A 17,682-nucleotide genomic window follows, 5' to 3' on the forward strand; every position below is an offset into this window, starting at 1 on the left:
CCTGGAGTTGTGTTGTGTTTCATTCACATGTGTTGAGTAACATTTTATTATTAGCCTGTCTACATCTCCAAAGCTCAAAATGTTCTGTTCCACCTTGTGATGTCATGAAGCTGTAGTTAACATCCTTGTCCTTCAACCTTAATGATTCTAGTGAAGGGACAGAGTGTTTTCTGCTTGAGAGAAGAACTCAGCCTAAATATGCAGGATTTGTGTGTTAAACATGTGTGATACAAAACACAAAACCAGGTATGTGTGTTTTGAGGAAACTACAACAGAATAGATAAGAAAATGATGTAACTGATTTGTTTTTCACTCAGACTGAAATCTTCTTGGACTTTAGTCTTGTCAAGACGTTTTCTATTGGTTAGCAGCGGGTCAAGCGGCCTCGTGGGCGTGGTGCACGTCTGCAGAATTTCCACCAAAATCTCACGTTAAATCGCAGTCATCCCTCCGCGCTCCCTTTAGCCCCGTTTAACTCTGGACACGATGAGCGAGATCCCGGTGGTGGACTTCAGCGTGTACAGCCTCGAGCGTGACCCCGAGTGCGTTACCTCGGCCGAGCTGGAGAGCTTGAGCGCGCAGCTTCACGAGGCGTTCACGCGCATTGGCTTCGTGTTTCTGAAGAACACGGGTATCACGCACGACGAGGTGAGGAAGGGCATCTGGGGTAGAGAGGAGCACCCCGTGAGTCAGGTCAAGCTGAGTGTCTATATAATGTATCATCTGTAATATGATATGTGCACTAGTAGCATCGCACTGTAGCCGTGTCACGTGACAAAAAAACTAAAACTAAACCTGGAAACTCAAAGTCGCAATGAAGTCGAGAGGTGTCTGGCTCATAGATCCATGGACTGACTGGAGACGTATGGGGCTAGTGAAGCTCCACTCTAGAACGGAAACACGTGACCTCCACTTTTATAAATGAAGAAATAAATATCATATCTTGTCCATGGATCTGTAATAAAAAATAAAAAAAAAAAAAAAAAAAAAAAAAAATATATATATATATATATATATATATATATATATATATATATATATATATATATATATATATATATATATATATATATATAAAATAGTTCTATGGTGTTGTTATATGGTCATAACCTTGTGGCAGAGTGGTTAGCATGTGCTATATTTTGCAGATATCTCATGTGTGGGCCGTGTCTCGTGAGTTTTTTTCTCTGTCTGAGGAGCAGAAGAGTGTGTACAGCAGGGGGCGCTATGAGGACAACAGTAACCACGGCTGGGTCTCACTGCAGGCCGAGAGGTACTACTACTGTGAATTCTATACTACTATTGCTAATACTGTTACTACTGCTACCACTGCAAATACCCTGAATAATACAAATATTACTGCAACTGCACAAACTACTGCAACTACTGCTATTACTGCAAATATAGCAAATACAAACACTACAACTACTGCAAACACCACTACAAATACTACAAAAATACAACTGCAAATGCTGTAAATACTGCAAATACTACTACTACAAATACAGCTATACTAGTTTAAGTCTGATAAATGTGTTTTTAGGTTGAACCCTAGTCGCCCTGGAGACCTGAAGGAGAGCTTCAACACCGTTGTGCTATCTCCACACATCGTAAGTGCGCCCCCTACTGCCTGCCAGACTTTGAATAATATAATGATGATGATGATAATAATAATGTATTAGGCATTTCACAGATTCGTACATTATTCATTCACTTCACACTCGGAGGAATTTGCTCCATAACTGCATGCCTCAATAAGCTTCATTTGACTGGAGCCAAATGCAATGGATGACGTTACACTCACTTAGTCCGCTTCTTTATAGTATATGGGACACAAACTTTCACTGCTTTAACTGTACCTGCCCGCTCTGTGTCCTGTGTCTGTGTGTGGAATGCAGCTGTGGCCCAAAGGTGGTGCTCTCTCAGACTTCCAGCAAGTGAAGACTTCTTTTTTCTACCGTTGCTCTGCTCTTGGCCTCAGAGTACTCCGTCTCCTTGCCATCAGCCTCCACCTGGACCCAGAGACCTTTGTAAAGGAACACAGCAAGATGGGAGGTGAGTGGGAGTGTCAAAAGTATCGAAAATCAGGTACTAATCAATACTAAAGTTATGAAACTAGATACTCAACAAAGCAGGAATTGATACTAAGAAAGTCACATTCATAGGACAGAAATGAACTTTTCCTGAATAGCTTTAGAATGGTCTTGAGCTGTATCAGAGCAAGCATAAAACCACATGTAAACCACATATAAAAGAAAGTACTACAGTTTAATGTTGAAAATCACATTTTATTGTCTAAATAAACTGTGTTTTTTTTATTTTTATTATCATTGTGGTATAGGAATTGGTATCGAGTATCAAGCCTATCCTTGGTATTGAAATTGAGTTTGAAGTTACTTTCATGACAACACTAGAGACAAGTGTTCCTGCCTGCTCCTGTCTGATTGTCTGGTGTTTTTCAGAGAAGGGGAACTGTACGACTCTGCGTTCTCTCTTTTACCCCCCAATTGATCCGGACAAGGCCAAACCAGGTCAGCTCCGGTGTGGAGAGCACTCAGACTATGGTAGCATTACTCTACTGTTCCAGAGCTACCCAGGAATCCAGGTCTGAACCAGGGACCGAACCAAGGACTGAACTTGGACTAAACCAGGGACTAAACCAGGATTAAACACAGTCTCTCTGTCTCAGGTGCGCAGTGTCTCTGGTGAGTTTGTCTCTGCTCCCTATGTCCCTGGAGCTGTCCTTGTGAACATTGCCGACCTGATGCAGAGATGGACCAGTGACACCTTTGTCTCTGTTGTGAGTTTAAAAAAATATTTTACAGTTGCATCAGACATATTGTACTTGTGTCACATCTAAACTGTGACTGAATTAGGACTGCGTCATGATTAAACTGGGACTGAACTAGGTCAGAGCCAGGTCTGAACCAAGATTAAACCAGGTCTGAACCGGGACTGAACTAGGACTAAACCAGGAAAGGTCTAAACCAGGATTATATCAGGTCTGAACCAGGATTAAACCCGGCCTGAACCATGACTAAACCAGGTCTAAACCAGGACTAAACCTGATCTTGCCTCTCCCCAACAGGTCCATCGGGTGCTGTTGTCTCCTCCTGGTGACTCCTCAGAGCGTCAGTCCGTAGCCTTCTTCATGCAACCAGATGACAGTGCTGTGATTCGGTGCTGCGACGGCTCTGACAAATATCCTCCAATCAGATCAGACCTATACCTCCAGCAGCGCTTTGAGGATTCGTATGGGAGGAAGTGATGTCACCAAACCAAAGGATCACACACTGTATCAATGGTTAATATGAGATTGTAGGGTCAGGAGGGACACTGCTGATGAAATGATGAAGTTTAGGATCAGGGTTATTTTTTATTAGAAAATGGTTTATGGTTTAGTTTAAGGTTAGGGTTTCAGTTAAGTTTAGAATTTAGGTTAGGGTTTGGAAGATGTTTTGGAGTAGTTAACATGTTGCAGAAGTAACTTTAAAACACAAATATGTCACCTACAGCCTTATCTCAATTTACATCGTAAATGAAAACATAAGATTAAAAAATATCACATTTTAGGCCTGTTCATAGCATCTTACTGTGGCAACAGGAGCTACAGGATCACTTCTATCCCTCCAGACCATACTATCAGCACACATATACATACATATACACTATACACAATGCACATTGAGTATTAATACAGTTTGAGGAACTTAAACTGCATGTGTGTGTATAACAGATTTTTATAATTTTGACTTCTTTTGGTGACCTTATAAAAACTTATAAAACTATGTTGTAAAAAATATAAATGATAGTTTTACACATCTCATGAAGCAATTTGTGAAGAAACACCAGAAGAATTCTAAATTCAGCACAATTTGCACAACTCATTTTTATGATGCTTTGAACATTATATCAACAAAATAGAGGTGTTCTGATTTTATTTGTCAACCGAAATATGTACACCTGTGGGCAGGACTGCTTTTATCTGATTCTTAAAGAGTAAAGTTTGTACTAAAGCCTCAGGGACTTTTAGAGATAGTTTGTCATGAACATAGACAGTATATATAAATGGACAGAGCTAACCTGCTAGCTGCTGCGTTCCAAATAGGAAGTGACCATGGACACGTTTCCAGCTCCGTCAACTCTAGCCCCAATTCACTTTGTGTAGAAAAAATGCCACCATTCGCTTTGTAACTGCTGCATGTCAAGATCTTCAATTTGGTCTTAAAATGTTTGTTTCAACCTGTTCATATGATCCTGGTGTTTTTATTTGGCTATTTTGTCCATAAATCAATTCCTATTCCTGATATGGAACTCTGCTTCAAATTTGCCCTTATAACTGCTAGCCTTGTGAGCTTCATTTGACTAGAGACGAATGGTCCTTTAGTCCACTTTATACAGTCTATGGTCATGAATTATTAATAACAATGAAATAAATTTAAACATGTAATAGCAAAATTCATTTTTAAATTGTTCTTAAACTTATTTATTATCATAATTACCTGGCCCCAGTTTCAGTACATTTCCATTGAAACTGACATTTCTTTCATGATTTATGTCATGATGACCTGCCTCTGTACCTGCCTGTGTACAACTCAGTGTTTCACTGCCTCGTTTTCTCATTCTCTACCTTCTACTCTAGTTTGCTCCTTCTCTTGCAAGAGCTTTTCATATTTCCACAACAAATACTTACTGTCATTTTGCACATGTCTTTTATTAAGCACATTCAGAACAGAAACATCACAGTTTATGGTTAAATCATATCTGTCACTGATACTTTATAAAATGTACAGTATTTTTAAAGTTCTATGTGACCTGGTTATGACAAATGACATAAATAATGCAAGGCTTTAATAAATATCAAAATGAAATAAAATAAAATAAAATGAGTATCTGAAAAACTGAACTTGACAAAGGTCAGAATGGTTACAGCACAATGTCCTCTCTTTGGTCAGAGATCTACAGCTAGATGATTTTAAACTATTTTGGGACTTCATTCACTTCAATCCAGCTGATGAAATTAAATTAACAATTTTCAATCATTTGAAGAGAAGGTGAAAGAAGGAGAAATCCGGACCTACAGAGTCAGATCCAAAGAGGGACTGCAGGGCACAGCCTGGCTCAGACATGGTTTAGTCCTAGTTCAGTCTTGTCCAGTCCTGGTTTAGTTCTGGTTCAGGAGTGGTGTGGCTTCGGACTGGACTCGTGAACTGCCTCTTCTTCATGATCTATGACAGAATCAGAGTTTGTTAAAAATGTATTCTGTATTAAGGCTCATTTAAGATCCAATTCCATACGTAAACAGATTCATGCACTGCAGGCATAATAACTATCCAAAGAAATCAATATGGTAACCATCACTACATTTATACTTCATTTAAATAAAGCAAGAAAAAACAGAGGTAGCCACATCAGTTTTTAGGTCGCATCTGTTGGAAAAGAGGGAAGCATTTATTTGTTTTACAGCTGGTTCTCATCACTTAAAAACTTCAGCTTACTTCTGAGCTGTGTTAGGTCTAGGCTCATATTTATTTATAGAGGGGATATTTTACTTCTGTGAGGTATTAACTGCTAACACATAAGATATTTAGATCACCAGCTTTGAAAATGCAACATATTAACATGTTTAATTAGTTCTACTTTATTTTTAATGCTCCCATTGCTCTCACCCCCCCTTTCAGAGCAACATCACAACACAATCAGCGTGCATCCCGCAATTGAAACTACTGCACAGTGAATAAGGTTTGTCAAGTTGTAGTGTGTACAGTTTTTCACACGTTTTTGATGAGGATACAATGTTATAATATGGTAGAAAGTTCCAAAAAGTTAATTTTCATAACACCCCCTCTTTAAAGATGTAGAAGACAAAATGGACTTACGCTCGTCCCCGGGCTCCCTCTTCTCCTTCAGTTTGTCAAACTGACTCCAGGCCTGAGACACAAAGAGGACACAGAGACAGAGACAGAGAGAGAGAGAAAGGACACAGAGAGGACATAGAGACAGACACAGAGAGGACACAGAGACAGACAGAGAGGACACAGAGACAGACAGAAAGGACACAGAGACAGACAGAAAGGACATAGAGACAGACACAGAGAGGACACAGAGACAGACAGAAAGGACACAGAGACAGACACAGAGTCAGACACAGACACAGAAAACAAAGTCAAAGACAATCGGTGATCGATATCCCAAACAGAGCGTGCACATAGACTGTATCATAACAGTTATTATTTCTAGTGAAGTAAAAAGTTGAAGAAACAGTGCTGCAGATGTCTGGTGTCAGACCTGCTCCAGTTGCTGTTTCTGAGCGTCCAGTTGCTTCTGCTTCTCCTCGAGCTCGTGCTTCTGTCTCTCCAGCTGCTCCGTGTCAGTCTCATGTTGCTCCATCTGTTTCATCAGATGTTCCTCAAACTCCCTCATCTCTGCGTCTGTGAAGAATGGCTCATGGTCCACGGTCTGAGGAGAGACCGGGGTTAGTCCTGGTGTAGATCTAATTCAGTCCTGGTTTAGTCCTGGTTCAGTCCTGGTTTAGTTCTGGTTCAGTCCTTGTTTAGTTCTGACCTCCCACTCTTCATTCTTGTGGAACTCTTGTCTTTTGGTGTGTTCCATAAACTCTTGTTCAGAGATAATTTGGTCTGCATCTGTGTCCACCTGAAACACACAAGAACATCCAGATCTGGTTATGATCCTGGTCTGGAATCTCAGATCTTGTTATGATCCTGGTTTGGACTCTCAGATCTGGTTATGATTCTGGTAGTACCTAGCCTTGCACAGCAAGATGGATTCTCACAATGATTCCCACAAGAATCTATTTTGACATAATCCCGCTGTAAGGTTCAGGTTCACCCTGCAGCGAGTGGACCAATCACAGAGCAGCAAAGTTTGGGTGGAGCCAAAGACAAAGCGCCCAAACGAATCAAAACAAACATATACAGATGTAAATGAGTGTCAAACATGCAGTGCATGTGCATTTGTAGAGGGAAAGATGCCTGTGCTTTTCTTTCAACTGGATTTAATCAAACAGTTTAACTAGCTTTTAAACTTACTCTGTTATGATGTCTGGCCTTTTCCGATCATTGTCACTGAGAGCGTTACAAACTGATAAATATGTAGGACTCACACACTGACACACGTCAGTGTGGTGTGAGCAGGTTCAGTGGTGGTACCTCAGTCATGACTACTTCTCTCATTCTCAGTCTCTCCTCCTCCATCTCCATCATGTCATCCTCCTCGTTCTCAGGGTCATAGGCTTTGGCCAACTGCACACACATAAATACACACATATGGTAAGCACATTGTTATACTGTAGTGATGTGTAGTGATAGTGTGTAGCTGACGTCATCAACATTGTCTGGGGGTGTGGTGCTAAACGTAGGCACTGCTCTGTCAGAGGCTTTGTTAAACTTTAATCTGAGCTTTATTTTAACAGTCTTAGTGGACCTGGTTGGATGAACTGATTAGTGCTGTTAAACATGCCCCTCACAAATAACATTACAGTCACAAACTAGCTAGAACCAGTTAACCATTTTTCAGTTAATCACTCTCAATTTTTTATTGAAAATCAAACTCCTAAACAGAACCAAGCACACTTGTACTGATCACAGGCTCCTGAAAATGTACAGTTTAAATCCATTTTGTATTCTTTTTCTTTTTTTTCCAGAAAATGTTAAAACTTTTCTGATATTGTTGGCTAATCTGTACATTGTGTCACCGTGGTACTGTACCATAGAGATACATACATACAACCCCCCCTTTCCCCTGTGTGATGTCACTGCAAAGTATGAGTTGGTGGATTCACAAATGACCTCTGACCTCACGAGTGAACAGAGCCTCCAGCTCATCCTTGTCCAGATACCCGTCCTGGTTTGTGTCTGTAAAAACAAAACACTTCAACCATTCACACAGATATGGTTTAGTCCTGGTTTAGTTCCAGTTCAGTCAAGGTTTAGTCCTGGTTCAAACCTGGCTTAGTCCTGGTTCAGTCCTAAGTTCAGTGCTGGTTTAGTCTCGGTTTAGTCTATCTTTAGTTCCGGTTTACCATGTAGTCTGAAGAAAGTCTTGGGGTTGAAGTCGGCCTCATCCAGTCCGTCTGTCTCATGCCACACCTCCTTCAGCTGGTCCTCACTGCCCTGTAACACAAAAAGTATTAGGATTAGTATTAGTACAATTTAAGTATAGATGTTAGTATTTGTACTGTAGTAGTGTAGTAGTAGTAATAGATGTAATAGTAGCAGTGGCAGTAGTAGAAATACTCACAGGGTGGTTGAGTTTTGGATGCTTGCTGTGCTTCTCTCGTTTCTCCTGGTACTGTCTCTCTTCTCTCTCTTTCTCCTCTAAAGTCATGTTCTTCAGACGTTCTCGTCTTTCATGTTCCTTCAACATCTCGTAACGTTTGAACGCTGCATGCTGCTGCTCGTCCACCGTCTGCAGGTCTTTAGTGGCCTGGAAAGAGTCAGATGCCCTCCCATCATCCACTGAGTCAGATGCACTCCCATTATCCCCCTGTGTGAGTCAGAAGCCCTCCGTGTGCATCATATTGTGTCAGTTAAACTCCTCGTGTGCTAAGTCAAATGCCTTCCCTGTGTGTGAAACAGACTCAGATGCCCACCCTGTGTGTGATAGAGTCAGATGCCCTTCCTGTGTGTCAGATGCTTTCCTATGTGCCAGATTGTGTCAGATGCCCTCCCCTCACACGTACCGCTTTGATGAGTCGATCCAGGTCTTCCACCTCAAACCCGTGAGGATTTGTGAAGTCCATGTGGTCAAAGTGTTTGAGCAGAGCCTGATGGTCCCGGAACTGACCTGAATGCATGGACACAGACAGTAGTAGAAGTAGTAGCAGTAATAGTAGTAGGAGTAGTATAGTAGTATTAGTAGTAATAATACCTTTCTCTTTCTTCATTTCACATCTCTCTTTGCCTTCAGTAGTTTTAGTAGTTTTAGTAGCAGCAGCAGTAGTAGCAGTATAGTAGTAGTAGTAGTAGTAGTAGTAGTAGTAGTAGTAGTAGTAGGGGTGGTAGCAGTAGCAGTAGTAGAAACAGTAGCAGTAGTAGTAGCAGTAGCAGCAGTAGTAGAAGTACCTTTTCCTTTCTTGAGTTTGAGGTCTCTCTTGGCCTTCAGGAGCATTCTCAGACGGGTGATTTCTTCTCTCTTGAGTTCGTCCAGTTTAGTTCTGATGCTGTGATGCACAAAGTCCAGCTCCTGAGACAGAGAGCCGTCCTGCACACATATACGTATAGTGGTAATTCTCATGATGATGATGTCATTGATTATATCATTGATTTCTATTAGTGACTAGAGCCAACAACTCATAGTATTAGAAAAAAATCAGCATTTGAACAATATTATAGCTGCCCCCAATTTATTATGTATTACAAAATATTGGCCTATAGAATGTTGTGCTGTCATCTGAAACCCAGCAATCTAGTCCTTTACCAGGCATTGAGTGTATTGTGGTTGTTTACTGATGTCTGTGTATTATTGTTTTTTACCTGGATGTCAGTAGCGTTCACAGTGCGCAGCTTCTCTCTGAAGTGTGGGTCTTTCTCCAGGTACTGCACTACCTGCTGGAGGTATGTGTTGTAATGCAGAGCCACGTCCTATGGAACAAACCAATAAACAAATAAAGAACACAAACACAGATATGAGTTTAATATCCCACAGTGCAGAAGGAGGTTTACAGCATAGATAGACAGGCAAAAAGATAGATAAATAGATCAGTTCCTGTTCACCAGTTCCTGAGATTCCTGTGGTTGATCCGATACTTGACCTAGATGAGATTCCAGATGCAGAAATCTCTGGTCCCAGACTGATTCCTGAACTTCCTGAGTAGAGAAGAGGCTCTTGCTACAGTAAAGTCTGATGTAGTGGAGACCTCTCATACAATAGAGCTCTCTGATGTGATAGAACTCTCTGATACAGTACAGCCTGATGAAGTCGGGCCCTTTGGTGCAGTAGCTCTCCTTGATGCAGTTGAGACTCCAAATACAATACAGTACACATTAGAGATACAGCAGAGAGCTCTGATGTAGAAGATCTATTTGATGCAGTATAAGTCTCTGACAGAGTAGAGACTCTTTATACAGCAGATCCTTGTGGTACACTAGAGTCTGATGAAATAAATCCTCCCAACACTGTTGAAACTCCTAATACAATAGAGCTCCCTTATTCAGTAGAGACTCTTTACACTGTAGAGTCTCAGGATACAGTAGGCTAGGCAAGGCAAGGCAAGGCAAGTTTATCTGTATAGCACAATTCGTCCACAAAGTAATTCAAAGTGCTTTACAGAATAAGAAATACATTAAAATCATAATAAAAACAAATCAAAACATAAATAATCATGAAGATTAAAATTAAAAAAGAGAGACATAAGTTGGAGAGAAGAGTGCGGAATGAAAACCTTTCAGTTATATGCACAGTTAAACAGAAATATTTTGAGCCTGGATTTAAACAGCATCACAGAAGAGTCTGTCTCACATGTTCAGGAAGATTGTTCCAGGTTTTAGCTGCATGAACCTGAAACGCTGAATCCCCTTGTTTAGTCCTGACTCTGGGCACCAGCAGGAGGCTGGTCCCTGAGCTCCTCAGAGTGCGAGATGGTTCATATGACACTAACATATCACAGATGTACTTTGGTGCTCGGCCATGGAGAGACTTGTACACAAGCAGAGCTGCTTTAAAGTCTCTGAGGCACAGGAAGCCAGTGCAGAGACCTGAGCACAGGACTTATGTGCTCGTACTTCCTAGTTCGAGTAAGGACCCGAGCTGCAGCGTTCTGGATGTTCTGCAGCGTCTCACAGCTCGTTTGGAGAGACCAGTGAGCAGACCATTACAGTAGTCTAATCTACTGGAGACAAATGCATGGATAAGTTTCTCCAAGTCTGCTTTAGACAGTAAACCTTTGATTTTTGCTATGTTTTTTAGATGGTAAAAGGCTGCAGATGTTATGATTTGATGTGGCTGTTAAAGTTCAAGTCTGAGTCCATTATTACCCCTAGATTTCTTGCCTGATTTGAAGGTTTTAGAGAGAGAGACTGGAGGTGACTGCTGACACTGTCCCTTTGTTTCTGTGGACCAAACACTATGACTTCAGTCTTGTCAGAGTTTAGCTGGAGAAAGTTGTTTTGCACTGATCTGTTGGATGCAGTGGCAGAGTGAGTCCACTGGTCCATAGTCTCCTGCTGCCAGAGAGACGTAGATCTGAGTGTCATCTGCATAATTGTGGTAGGACACATTATTGCTGCTTATTAACTGGCCTAATGGCAGCATGTAGAGATTGAACAACAGGGGGCCCAGGATTGACCCCTGAGGCACCCCACAGGTCAGAGCCATGTGATCTGAGACACAGTTTCCAATTTCAACAAAATACTTCCTGTCTTCTAGATAGGACTTGAACCAGTTTAGTGCAGTACCAGAGATGCCCACCCAGTCCTCTAGTATCTGTAAGAGGATCCCATGATCGACAGTGTCAAAAGCAGCACTCAGATCTAACAGGATCAAGACTGAGACTTTGCCTGCATCAGTGTTCAGGCGGATGTCATTTGTCACCTTGAAAAGAGCAGTCTCAGTGCTGTGGTGGGCTCTAAAACCTGACTGGAAAACATCAAAGGAGTTGTTCATTTGGAGAAAGTTCGTAAGCTGTTGGTAAACAGCTTTTTCAAGGACTTTGCCAAAAAACGGCAGATTTGAGATGGGTCGGAAATTGTTCAGTACTGTGGCGTCAAGACTGCTCTTCTTTAGGAGGGGCTTAATGACCGCAGTTTTCAACACATTTGGGAATGTTCCAGATTGAAGTGACATGTTAACTATGTGAGCGAATAGTGAAAGTTAACTGTTGAGGACGGACTTTAGAAATCTAGTGGGTAACATGTCCAGGCAGCAAGTAGATGAACTCAGACTGGTAACGATCTCTAAAACAGTTTTGTCAGTTACAGGTGCAAAGTGACTCAGCTCTAAGTGTCTCTGTGGCTGCATGCTTGTTATTTGTGTTGTGGAATTGATGGCATTTTTGATGCCCTGAACTTTGTCATTAAAGAAAACTGCAAACTCATTACATTTAGATGTGGAAATTAGTTCTAGTGGCAGTGGAGCTGGAGGGTTTGTTAATCTGTTCACTGTTGCAAACAGGACACGAGAGTTGTTACTGCAATTACCAATAATGTCCGAAAAATACTTCTGTCTTGTTTTACTCAAAGTGTAGTTGTACATATGTATTGTTCCTCTGTAAATCTCACAATGAACCTGGAGGTTTGACTTGCACCATTTCCGCTCAGCCTTCCGGCACTCCCTTTTCTGTGCTCTGACTGAGTCTTCATTCCTCCACGGAGCTTTTTGCCTATCTTTAACCATTTTAACCTTTATCGGGGCGACGGCATCCAGAACATTCAAAACACATCATCAGCATTGGAACATGAGGCAATTTCAAAGTTTATCATTTCCATGAACAGTGCACCTGTGTTATCATTTATGTGTCTTCTTCGAACAACTGTAGGAGCAGCCGGTGGTTTGGGAATAACAGACAGGTCAAAGAAGACACAGAAATTATCAGACAGAGCAACATCAGCCACATTGACATTTGAAATATTTACACCCTTTGTAATAAGCAGATCCAGAGTGTGCCCTCTGTTGTGAGTGGGCTCACTGACATGCTGAGTCAGACCAAAAGTTTCAAGGACAACACTAAGCTCTTTGGCACTTTTGTCACACACATTATCCACATGTACATTAAAATCACCTGTAATGACTAAACCATCAAAGTCTGTGCATACAACTGAAAGCATCTCAGTAAAATCATCAATAAAACTTTGACAGTGCTGAGGAGGTTTGTATATGATGATGTGGAGTATGGACGATGACTGTTTTAGCTCCATTTTGAAGGAAACATACTCAAATGATGAAAACACCCCAAATGACAACCTGTGTGTAACCAAATGATCTCTAAAAAATGCACACACTCCTCCACCCTTTTTATTTGCTCGTGTTTCAGATTCAAATTTGAAGTTGGGAGGGGTTGATTCCACTAGCACTGCATGACCTGTGTTTTTGTCAAGCCATGTTTCAGTTAAAAACATTAAGTCAAGATTAAAAGAAGAAATAAAATCATGAATTAGAAATGATTTGTTACATAAAGATGTGACATTGAGCACAGCAATTTTCTGATTAGTTTCAGTAGGAGTGGATGTTATCTTCTTACAAGGAATGTGAACTAAATTTCTCTGATTAGACAGTCTAACTGTCCTTCTTTTAATCTGTCTATGTGTTGTAACTGGAGATATAGCTCCATCGCAGGGCCCCAGCCTGATATTACCTTTATCATGACTGTATGTCCTGGGACAGCAGAGGCCCTGTGCGTCCTAGCTCTTGGTGATAACAGCTCTGGGGAAAGGCGGGGGAGGGCGAGCAGGGGAGAGTTTGGGTGAGTGACCAGGTGAGGAGGGCCGAGGAGGTGGAATACGGGGAGGTTTGGGTGAGGGACCAGGTAAGGACCGAGGAGGTGGAGTAGGGGGAGGTTTGGGTGAAAGATTAGAGGGGAGAGCTGAGAGAGTCTCTGGTGGTGAAACAGGCACAGTTTTGAATGGGGGAGAGTTCAACATAGTCGATGTCAGAACCCTTGACCGTACTACGTTAGGTGTGAGAGGAACCATCTTGATTCCCGATCTGATGAGGCTTTCTAGATGGTTGGGCAGTGCCATGGGTGAAGGTGGGGAGGAGAAGGAGTGTGAAGAGTCCGTTGATGGAGTAGATGTAGCAAAGGGGACTCCAGGCTGGTCTGTGGGCAGCGGAGGTGATGGGTGTGCTGGTGGCGCTGGGGGAGGTGGTGGTGGTGTTGCTGACTCATTCTCTGGGGGAGGTGGTGCTGCTGACTTGTTCTCTGGGGGAGGGGAAGGTGGTGATGCTGACTTGTTCTGACCTGTTCAGGTCCTTCCGTTTCCAAAAAAGATCAAAGTTTTCAATGTAGTGCAATCCTCTGACCACACACACGTTCAGCAGCCACGTGTTCAGCTGAAACAGTCGGGTAAATTTGTTCCTGTTCCTTAGGTCTATGTTGGGAAGAGGTCCACTGATAAATGTCTTAACCTCCACTTTATTAAGCTCCTCGAATAATTTAGTGAAATCCCTTTTCAAGACTTCACTCTGTTCCATTCTGATGTCCACTGCACCCACATGCACAATCAGCTGTTTAACCCCTTGGTGTGTTGACAAAACTTTTGGCAGGAGTTTTGTTATCTCAGATACAGTGTAGGTCGGGTAGCAGCATGTTAGGATTCTTCTGTGACTCACACCACTGATAGCCCCGTCTCCTAGTAGCAACGTATCTCTGACCTTGACGTTTGGCACAGATTCCCGGTATGCCTGCACTCTTTTGCCAACTTTATTGTTCTGGTTTTGTGATGACAGTACATTATCCGTTTGTACGTTAACATCAGTCTGTGATGACTACGGCCCTCAATCGGCCCTCTGCTTCATCTGTGTTTAGATATGTGGCCCTTGATGAAAAAAGTTTGGACTCCCCTGCTGTAGAGCCTGATGCAGTAGAGTTCCCTGATGCTGTAGATCTCAGAGTTGGTACAGAGCTGTTCTCTCCTCTCAGATCCAGGGGCACATCTGCCTTCGGCTGCTTCACCAGGTGGATTCGTAAATTATTTTCTAGGAGGAAGACTCACTAAGATTGAGTTGTTCCTGTCATTCAGTAAAAAGCAGCATTGCAGTTTGTCAGTCTTTGTATAACTTTATATGAAGCTGTGATAGAAAATTGCTAACAAAAACAACTGATTCTATAATCATGTTTGGTCAGCCTTGTGTACCTAACTGCAGCTATGCCCTGATATTAACAGATCTGTGTTTCACCAAATCTCTGTACTATACACCAAAGAAGGACATAACCAAGGAGCACTATATCATATATCAGCAATATTCTAACACTTTTTTAATTCAAAAGTTGCTTGTTCTCTGTAAGTATTATAAATTACACAACTCCATGGTATACTGTCATATATTTTTGTCACAGTTATCATCCTATGGAAATGTCATTCCGTCCCATCCCCACTCTCACATTTTTGTTAACACCTAAACAGGACCTCCTGATATGTGATTTAAACTCATTACCTCCGCTAAGGAGGTTATGTTTTTGCCGGCGTTTGTCTGTTTGTTTGTTTGTTTGTTTGTTTGTCTGTTAGCAACATAACTCAAAAAGTTATGGACCGATTTTGATGAAATTTTCAGGATTTGTTGGAAATGTGAAAAGGAAGAACTGATTTCATTTTGGGGGTGATCCGGAAGAAATTCTGGATTCTGGATCACTTTGAAATTTTAGTTAACATTGTGGTAAATGGGGCCAAAAATTTTGTTTCTCAATATCTCGGTTAATTATTGACCAAACCCCATGAAATTTGACTCAGGGATGGACAATGAGATCCTCTTTCATATTCCAAGGCTGATCCGGATCTGATCCAGAAGACTGATTTTATCGCAATTTATATAAAAATGGGGGTAGTCCTTGGCGGAGGTCTGCGCTCTCTGAGTGCTTTTCTAGTTTTGTATTTTTTCTTAAAGCTTCTTAAAACTTTTTTACATTGTTTGCTAATGTGTGCACTGTGTCACCATGGCAACTGCAGAACATTGCACCACAGACATACATGTAGAACATCAACCACATGATGTCACTACAAAGTATCAATATTTCTTTCAACAATATATCTTAATTCAAAATGTGTTATCATGACAGGCCTGGGTGTTTCTATTCTAGTTGTACTCACAGCACTCCTCGGGGGCGGTTTGTTCTCCGTTTGTTTGTAGGTCACAGAACTGGACAGGGTCTGGACTGGGATCTGAACCAGTACCAGAGACAGAAACAGAAGCCTGAGGGACGCACCGGAGACCAGATCCATCTGAAACACAGGAAGGAGGAGTGTGTTTATAGGGCTGTAACTAACCATTATTCTCAACTGGTCACTGGTTATTTTCATCGGTAGTCCAGATGTGTGTGTCACAACACAAAATTACAAAATAAATTTTAATACTAAGGAATAGACTCTACCGATTCCAATGTCACAATGATGATAATAAAAAACACTCTTTCGTAAGACAATAGAATGTGATTTTCAACATTAAATGGTAGTATTTTCTTTTAATATCATGAGGCTTTATATGTGTGTAATCCTTCAGTGGTCCAGGTAGGATCCATAGTGGTCCATGGGCGTATACTAGTCTATGTGCTCTCATACTTGTTCTGATACAGCTCAAGATCATTCTAAAGCTATTCGGGAAAGCTTCATTTCTGTCCTGTAACTGTGACTGTGTAAATGTGACTTTTATTGATATCTGCTCAAATGAGTATCCAGTTTCGATACTGGCTTAGTATCGATTAGTATCTGAATACTTTTGAGAACAATTAGGATTATCAAAATACAGTACAGTTATAAATAAAATAAAATTATTTTTTTTTTTATTAAAAATGCTTTTCTTGTATGTAAATTGTCTCTGCATTTTGGTTTTCAGTGTTTATGACATAGTTAAAGGGATTTTATTCTACAACTCAAGAGTTACTTTCTGTATTTTTGTACTTTTTATGTTCTTTTTTTTTTTTTTTTTTTCGAACTGACACCTAACTGATACCTAAAACTAAGCTAAAATTACGATAAATATTTAACACAGGTACTATCCCACTAAACCAAAAAAAATAAATAATCCGCCAAATGCACTTTAAAATAATTACTCAATGATGTGCAACAACTGACCAGACTTACACGTTATGGACGACAGCATCAGCAGCAGGAAAGGATGTAGTTTCAATTTAAGCTCATGAAAAGATGTATTCTTGTAATTTTAAATGTGAATGGTCCTCTACCAATATGCAGCTGTAGTTTTATGTTTAGTTGTATTTATTTTAGATTTCTGATGAGTTTTCAGAATAAAAAATGCTAAACTTCATAGTTGTGAATCCACCTGTTGCTAATGGTCCAAGCGATCAGTGATGGAGGGTGTACGTGCGTAAACCGGTTAAAAAAAACGACACTAAACCGGTTTAAGTCAGACTTTAGGAGCGGGAATGTGCAGTAAACATTCATAGTAAAGTCCCGGGAGCGGACACTTACTTTAGGAAGCTCCTCGCTGCAGTTTTTCGGGTTTATTCTTATTTTTCTCGGTGATCAGAGTCAGACTGACATGTCCCGAAGCGCAGCCAGCTTAAAAGAGAACTGCGGTTACCATAGCAACGGCCCGCCTTTGCAAAGCTCTGATTGGTCCACGGATATGGAGCGGAGTTGCGCTAGGAGCTGATTGGCGGCTGGGAGCGGTCAATCAGAGCCGGCTTTGCACGTTGCTGACGTCACATACACTGAGCTAAACTGTACGTGGCGTTTAAGCTTCCTAACAAAAAATACATTTAATTTAAATAGCGTCTAAGTCTGAAAGGCAGGGGAACTTATAACTACATATATTTGTTAATTCATGTAATTAAATTTAATCCACCAATAAATAAAAGAAAGCATTTTACATATTTTATCCTAGAATTCTTGGAGACAGCACAAGAGAAGGCAGAACATGAAAGGAGAGACCAGGATGGACATGAGCAGAGGTGCAGAGGAGCAGAGGAGAGGGTCAGAGGAGGGGATCAGAGGAGCAAAGGAGAGGGTCAGAGGGTGCAGAGGATCTAACCTTACTTCAGTTGAAGGATGGGTG

At 41.2% G+C, this 17,682-nt stretch overlaps 2 protein-coding genes across 2 annotated transcripts; one reads left to right on the plus strand and one right to left on the minus strand.

The window, feature by feature from the left end:
- Positions 1-465: 465 nt before the first annotated feature.
- Positions 466-4,761, plus strand: si:dkey-10o6.2 (uncharacterized protein LOC100124608 homolog). The gene is made up of 7 exons (XM_020924971.2): positions 466-648; positions 1,149-1,273; positions 1,544-1,610; positions 1,899-2,055; positions 2,463-2,605; positions 2,690-2,800; positions 3,089-4,761. Exons 1-7 carry the CDS (start codon positions 487-489, stop codon positions 3,266-3,268), a joined length of 945 nt encoding a protein of 314 aa, XP_020780630.1. The 5' UTR covers positions 466-486; the 3' UTR covers positions 3,269-4,761.
- Positions 4,694-17,194, minus strand: LOC110160317 (nucleobindin-2). Its single transcript, XM_020924951.2, has 13 exons — positions 17,097-17,194; positions 15,759-15,890; positions 9,495-9,602; positions 9,084-9,222; positions 8,702-8,805; positions 8,260-8,445; positions 8,042-8,132; positions 7,816-7,874; positions 7,170-7,262; positions 6,565-6,654; positions 6,289-6,459; positions 5,880-5,931; positions 4,694-5,228 (listed from the first exon to the last, which is right to left on the minus strand). The coding sequence occupies exons 2-13, from the start codon at positions 15,888-15,890 to the stop codon at positions 5,176-5,178; spliced, it is 1,278 nt and encodes a 425-aa protein (XP_020780610.1). The 5' UTR covers positions 17,097-17,194; the 3' UTR covers positions 4,694-5,175.
- Between the last annotated feature and the right edge of the window lie 488 nt (positions 17,195-17,682).

The sequence above is a fragment of the Boleophthalmus pectinirostris genome, unplaced genomic scaffold, assembly GCF_026225935.1.
Source record: "Boleophthalmus pectinirostris isolate CB_2022bp ecotype Guang Dong unplaced genomic scaffold, ASM2622593v1 HiC_scaffold_2, whole genome shotgun sequence".
In the NCBI taxonomy this organism is placed as follows: domain Eukaryota; kingdom Metazoa; phylum Chordata; class Actinopteri; order Gobiiformes; family Gobiidae; genus Boleophthalmus; species Boleophthalmus pectinirostris.

Bases quoted from the DNA above. Each gene is read 5' to 3' on its own strand.
- si:dkey-10o6.2 (XM_020924971.2), top strand. From the start codon at position 487: ATGAGCGAGATCCCGGTGGTGGACTTCAGCGTGTACAGCCTCGAGCGT. The intron at 649-1,148 runs GTGAGGAAGGGC...TATATTTTGCAG, and splicing joins CGGGTATCACGCACGACGAG to ATATCTCATGTGTGGGCCGT. The intron at 1,274-1,543 runs GTACTACTACTG...ATGTGTTTTTAG, and splicing joins GTCTCACTGCAGGCCGAGAG to GTTGAACCCTAGTCGCCCTG.
- LOC110160317 (XM_020924951.2), bottom strand. From the start codon at position 15,890: ATGGATCTGGTCTCCGGTGCGTCCCTCAGGCTTCTGTTTCTGTCTCTG. The intron at 7,875-8,041 runs GTAAACCGGAAC...TTGTTTTTACAG, and splicing joins GACTTTCTTCAGACTACATG to ACACAAACCAGGACGGGTAT. The intron at 7,263-7,815 runs GTCAGAGGTCAT...ATGTGTGTGCAG, and splicing joins AGGCTCTGTTCACTCGTGAG to TTGGCCAAAGCCTATGACCC.